Below are 6,522 nucleotides of genomic sequence, written 5' to 3' on the forward strand. Positions count from 1 at the left end.
CTGGCCCTACAAGATCTCCCTATCCCAGGCTAGTATCCAATGCTGTGGAATTTGCACGGTTCCCCCCCCGCCTCCACCCGCCCCCCACCCTCCAGAGACCTCGAGTCTTTGAATTCAGAGATATTTTCAGCTGGGGTCAGGGGTCCCTGGTTTAGAGTATTTGTTTTCCTGTGCCTAACACTGTTTAGGGCTAGGATTACCACTCAAAGACATTAGCGCCTCCCAAGACACAAGGCCTGCAACAATAAGGATGAGGTTTGCTATGAAACTGGCTCATTATGGCCTCTGCCTTTCAGATGCTGACCTCCACATGGGAAGCAGGAAGCCCCAGCACAGGTCTTCACAAGACAACCTCACAACAGTCAATCCAAAACAGATTACCAGATGCAATGAAAGCCCAAGGCCAGTGTAAAGTGACACCTCGATGAGCCTCTGAGAGGAGATAAAGTTGCAGCACTTCCCCTCCAATCAAGACTATTTTGCCAACCTTATTGTTCTGAGACCCAAATATTTACGTTTTGTCTTAAGGAGCAGAATAGGATTTCACAAGGCAATTTGATTTGGGCACAATTTCCCCTTAATGCACTGTAACTTAAGCTGCCTGTCCTTCAAAGCCATCAGTGCGTTCAGTCCACTTCAAACAGGAGACCCCCACAAGCCCAGCAGGGATGGGGAAGGATCCTAGTCTGTCTACAAAAGCTGCACCATCTGACAGCAAAGGCCTCAGACCTAGGTAATGCTCACCTTAAAGGCTGAGGAGCCATGATGAGCCACCTCACTGGAAGCTAAATATGCTCAATTCCAAAAGCAGTAACCCGGTGGGGTGGCAGAAAGCAGATGCTACATCTTACTGTCTTCCAATAGCCACTATACAAGCAACACTAGTCACTCCTCATCTTCTGCTCAACATCTCCCAGTCCTCAACCAAGAATCACACAGATGACAAACCAGACCGCCCCTTTTACAAGCAGCAGATGACTCCCAAGGAATGACAGGCCATGCATACTTCATACCACACCACCAACATGGCCCTGAAGAAGCTCTGCAGATGGTGATATACACCTAAGAAAGAGGTCCCAAAAGACATGTTGCCAATTTCCCCAAAGATAATCAGCAAGGTCTTGGTTGCTACGTAAAGATGACCGCCTACATGTATTTCTACTTGTAAAGGGAAAAAGCAGTCTGCTCCTCACCTCATATCAATCTCATTGAAAGTGGTCAGCATGGCACAAGTATTCTGAGCCTCTTTCAGCCTCTGAGCAATACGCTGACGCATCCTATTCATTTTCACCTGAAAATTAAAAAAGATATAAGCAGAAGGTGCCTCAAGCTCATCCAAGAGGCAAAATGCACAGGAAACTCAAGTGGTCCTTCTTCTTGCCATCTTGACTAGAAATAGATGTCTAGGGGCAAGGCTTTCATTCAAGGTCTCCCTGAGCAGCATGACAGGTCTGAGGAGCTGATTTCACTACGAAGCTGCCCAGCCCAACACACAGTTCTCTTGAAAAGCAGTGGTGAAATGCATCATGAAGTATAACTACTTCCAATCTATGTGTTCCTCAGGTCCTCCAAGCACGCACAGGTTTCTAGCATGAGGCTAATATGAGAAGAGTAAGACTGCTAAGAAAGCAGACTGCTCAGCCACGTTCTCTTAAGAGTACACAAGGCAGCTGCAGCAGCCTCAGCCCTTCGCTGAGGGCTTGTGGACAGACCAAGCAGATCACACTGAGCCTTCTGTGCTCAGTCAGCAGAGCTCAGGATAAATCTTTTGTGTAGAAAAGACCTGTGTCAGATCTGATCTGGCTTTTTCTTCACCCCACTCCTATGCGGTGCCCTCAAATAGAGAAATTACCCATCTGTAAAAGCCCCACTGAGCTGGGTGTGAACAGATAGATAAACAGACACAGGTAGGTAACAGACACAGGTAGATAACAGACACATCCAGAAAGTGCAAGGCTTATCCCAGAACAGATTGTCACCCAGCAACAGAAGCACTGGCAAGGCCCCTATTCCCACAGCTTACCCTATGCTCTGATCTGGCACCTTTACTGGGCACTGGCTCCCCAGGAGGGGCTGCTGCTGAGGCTGCAGCTGGCTTCACTGCAGACACTGAAGGTAAAGAACACATCGGTCAAAAAGGGAAGCCAGGGCTTGATTGCAATGCCCTGAGGTAGAAAGCCCGTTTGAGCTCCTTGCTCAAACAATGCAGCACAGAAACAGCCTTAAATTGGGCTGAGCAGGTTCCAGGAATAGCTGAGCTCTGGCGCATGCAGGCAATAATGTGGGGAGGCCTTCACCACAAATGCCAGACTGTTTGCCATCTTTAACCTTACATACTCTCCTCAAGGAAGAGAGGCATGAAAATAAAAGAGCTGTTGCCTCACCTGGTTTGCTGTCAATGGGTTGAGCTGACACAGGTGGCACTTGTGGCATTGTAGTGGGAACTGGTGCTGCAGCAGGGGGAGGGGGAGAAGCAGCTGCAGCTACAGGTTCAGGGGCTGCAGGAGGAGGAGGAGCTGCTGTTGGTTTGGCCTTGGTGGGAGCAGCTGAAAGTCAAGGAATAACCATGGTAAGAGCAGGGATATCCAAGTACAACCAGCCTAACAAAAGTTAACTCTCCAACAGAGTGCTTTCATGTTCTGAGCACTACCGAACTGATATGAGCCACTACAAGAGGATCCCATGGCCAAAGTGTTTTACCCATTGACAACCTCACTTTACAGGAGACTGGATGCTAAAGAGAAGGAAGCTGTATTTGGAGAATTCTCAACTAATTTTAGCTTAGAGCTGCAGTCTCCTCCAGAAGGAGCAAAATGAAAGTTCCTCCCCCAGGACTAAAATTATGCTTTTCTAATGGACAACAGAATAGGAGTGTTTTCTTCAAGCTACAGAGGCAGATGGAGGAAACATTAAATCTCTCTCAGGATCCCTCTAAATGTCTTGCTTCCACCTTCAGAAAAAGATTGATGGAAACAGGAAGGCATGTGCAATTTATACCTGACTTACCTCCAGTTTTCCTGAGTCTGAAGAGAGGTGTCCCCCCTTCCACTTTGCCACCATCGGGTACCAGAAGGGCTTCAATCACACCAGCTGCTGGGGCTGGAACTTGCACTGATGTCTGCAAAAATAAAAATCAGCAAAACTCCCCCAAACACTGGATGGAGAACGAGTGCCCAAGAGAAAATACCAATATGTGCAGATACCCATTGTAATTTGGCACAGACAATTGGCTCTGTCTTGCACCATTTGCACTAGTTTTCACACCCTCCACCAGGGTTTTGTGCCAATATTTAGCAGTTTTAGGAGATGCTGGCAGTGCAACATATAGCCTGATATTCCTGCTCCAGGGTGCAGTCAAGAATTTGACCAGCTGCCAGCATCTTCCTAACAGCAACACTGGAAGGAGAACTTGGCAGGGAGTTTTACCAGGAACTTCAAAGCTAAAGAGTCCTTTGACGAGTGAGTAAACTTAAAGGCTAAATTTAAAACAATCTGAAGATATTCTGTGGCTCTGCAGATTTCTCCTCTGTTTAAACATAAACAGGTTTCAAAGCTTAGAGCACCAAAACCGGAGTGGAATTGCAGCTCCAACAAACATAAGAACCACTGATGCTTAATCAAATATAAGACGATGGAACAGTTATCAAAGAATTCTCACTCAGACAGCTTACGTACTAGATGAGAAAAGCTTCTTTCCACGAAGGGAGCAGGAGACACACACAGGGCCTGCAGGCTCTAGGAGCTCTAAGCGGGACAGGAGCCATACAGGGTACCTGCTACAGGACTAGAAAAAGTTTTGGTCTGGAAAACTCCTACCTTGTCTGTTTCAATCTCACACACCACTTCATCTTCTGCCACTGTGTCTCCAACAGCTGAACAATAGATATGAAGACCACTGTGAGGAGGGAGGTGCGCTCTGGCCTCCCATCTTAGCCCCAAGCAGTCTCCCGCACTAATCCAGAATTTTCTCAGCCCAATTCCGCACAACCTCTAAAGAAAAGCCTAGCTCAACCAATCAAGCTATTGCACAGTCAGAGTCCGATTCAAGATTACACATCACCCTTTACCCAACGTCACCCATGACAGAGAGGTGCCAAGGCAGTAACAGTAATCCTTATCTCTTAGGAGAACTAGGTTAACTTCCTCATTTGTCACAGTCTCAGTCACAGAGCAGGCTGTCAGCCAGTGAACTACAATCCATCCCAAGCTGTCCAGTGTGGCAGCAACAGTGAAGAATTTCAGGGAAGAAGCAATTGCTTACCTTTCTCCCACCTGACATCTCCTTCTGTGACTGACTCTGCAAAGGCTGGTGTGTTCACTGTAACCACATCATCCCCTGTGAAAGGGACAGAACACGCTTGAATGTACTTAGAGCTCAAGACTTACTACATTGCTTCATTTTTGTCATCAGGACTCTATTAGACAGGGTAGGTCAACAGACATTGAATGCTGGGCCTTCTTGCTTCAAAACTGATTCACATTTAAGAGAAATTCCTGTATGACCGACAGTCACACTGTGACAGGAATACCAGACAAAATCTTTAGGGTCCTGGGATTTAAACCCTCAGCCATCTAGCCAGACAGGACAGTAGGGGACCAAGGATGGAACAGGTAGCTTCAGCTGTTGTCAGGGCAGCAACAGGTAGCACAAGAGCCATCATGCTGACTCCTGACTTTTTACTTACTACGTACTGCAGTGGTTCTGAAGTAACGGACAGTGAAGACGTTGGAGCTATTTACTCTGCAGAAAGAGAGAAAGGTATGAACACAGAAGTACCTTCCTCTGAAGGTGCTGGTACCAAGCTCAAGTACAGAATTTACATTTGCTTCACTGATGTGAAAGGCTGCTCAGCGGTTCTGTTGTATTTGTTCTAAGTGACTCATACTTACTATTCAAGCTGCAACGATCCCACTAGGAAAGGAAACACTACAGCTTACCATCACTAGTGCTCTCACAACCTCAGGGAGACCTGACATTCATGGAATTTTACTTCAGGGAGACAACCCAACAGAACCCCTAAGGTTTAAACACTGATAAAAGGCTGACCTTACCTTACACCCAAGACTAGCACAGTGACCATTTTTTACCTCCAGATCAGGACTGTCATGTCTACAGAAGTAGCTAGGTTGATCCAAAGAAGAGGGGAAAGCATCATAAATTGTCTACAGACAACACATCCAACAGACAGATATTTCTGTCCACCTTCATAGCGAGCTGGCAATCCCAAGCGTTCCAAAGGATGTCTTTTATATTGTTGACACCACCTTTGGAAACCTGAAGCAAATGTGCTTCAGCATTTCCTCTAACACAGGCTACTTGATGCAAAGATCAGAATTTCAGGCTTTTAAGGATGTGCTGTTACGGTTATTTCCCCAAACATAATTTTACACGATGACCTCAGCAATGCAGACCTTGCCATATGAACAACAGCTCTCTGAACCGCACCACTTCTCCTGACAGATATCTTACCAAGTGGCCACCACAGAACAAACAAGACTTCAGTCAGATAATCACAGGGTAGAGATCCATTTATCATCAGTCTTTTCATTCCTGCCCCTTCCCTGCCTCAGGATCTGGTTCTGAACAAAGCTTACCTTCTCTAACCAAGCCAGTGTTCCTGACCTGCAAAACCTGGTTTGTTAGGGCTAGCTCCACACTTCTAAGATGTGCACAGGGATTTTATGACAAACAACCATATTCTCCTTCCAGACCCCAAATCTTATCAGAGCTAGAGCAGCCCCAGCCTTTCCACATCACTGCTTTACTGGTAATACTTACACAAGCTTCCTGCTGTTCGCGTAAGCCAGTCCACGGTTCCCAGTCACACCTGTAAATGAGAATGGGAACATGCAGCCTTCAAGTATCCCAGGTCAAAGAGTGCAGAGGACATCACTGCCCACCCTGAGAGAATCCTGGAACTAAGTGGGGAATGTAGCTCTAGAGAGTCACTTCAGTGCCATGAAACTTGCCCAGAGCTTGTCAAGAACCATGGTCTTATCTTCAGCTAGATTTACAGATGGGAAAACCAGTTTTATCTTGACCTCAAAGCTAATAATGGTAACTTTGAAAAGGGAGAACACAGCGGCAGCTACCCCAGTCAGAACAAAACAGCTATGAGCAACTCCTCCAGGACTGCTAAACCTCAGCTGCTGCTGCGCTATCCTCACTGACACAAAGGGGTTCCTAAGAGGAGCAAGGCATCAGTCCCCTAAGAGCCACCTTCAGGAAGCCTCACAGTCACATGGATAGGTAAGAAGAAGAAAAGAATGGAACTGAGGTGCAGGGCAAGCCACCATCATCTTTCTTCTCTGTCCACTCCCTGCTCCAAGAATGCCTCTTTTCCAAAACTCGTATCAGAGAGGTACTTGCATAACTTCTCAGTTTCACATACCCCACTGTCTCCTTTTCACACTGCTTGCATGTCCTGACACTGCAATTTTTACTACAAACTGAACTCCCGTCCTTTGCCTCTTTCAGGGCACCGGGCAGTTTTCCAGACTGATCTTAAAGAGAGTTAGCAT

General features: G+C 46.7%; 1 protein-coding gene across 1 annotated transcript in view; it reads right to left on the reverse strand.

Annotated features, from left to right (window-relative positions):
• DLST (dihydrolipoamide S-succinyltransferase (E2 component of 2-oxo-glutarate complex)) overlaps positions 1–5,828 on the reverse strand; it is a gene marked incomplete at its 5' end in the record, with an annotated part of 9,786 nt that extends 3,958 nt beyond the window's left edge. The window contains 8 exons of the mRNA XM_010145779.1: positions 1,194–1,291; positions 2,024–2,109; positions 2,385–2,546; positions 3,007–3,118; positions 3,817–3,872; positions 4,262–4,336; positions 4,686–4,741; positions 5,780–5,828. Of these exons, the coding sequence (XP_010144081.1) occupies positions 1,194–1,291; positions 2,024–2,109; positions 2,385–2,546; positions 3,007–3,118; positions 3,817–3,872; positions 4,262–4,336; positions 4,686–4,741; positions 5,780–5,828 (694 nt within the window). The remainder of the gene's footprint in view (positions 1–1,193; positions 1,292–2,023; positions 2,110–2,384; positions 2,547–3,006; positions 3,119–3,816; positions 3,873–4,261; positions 4,337–4,685; positions 4,742–5,779) is intronic.
• Between the last annotated feature and the right edge of the window lie 694 nt (positions 5,829–6,522).

This window comes from Buceros rhinoceros, unplaced genomic scaffold, assembly GCF_000710305.1.
Source record: "Buceros rhinoceros silvestris isolate BGI_N320 unplaced genomic scaffold, ASM71030v1 scaffold15271, whole genome shotgun sequence".
Lineage (NCBI taxonomy): Eukaryota > Metazoa > Chordata > Aves > Bucerotiformes > Bucerotidae > Buceros > Buceros rhinoceros.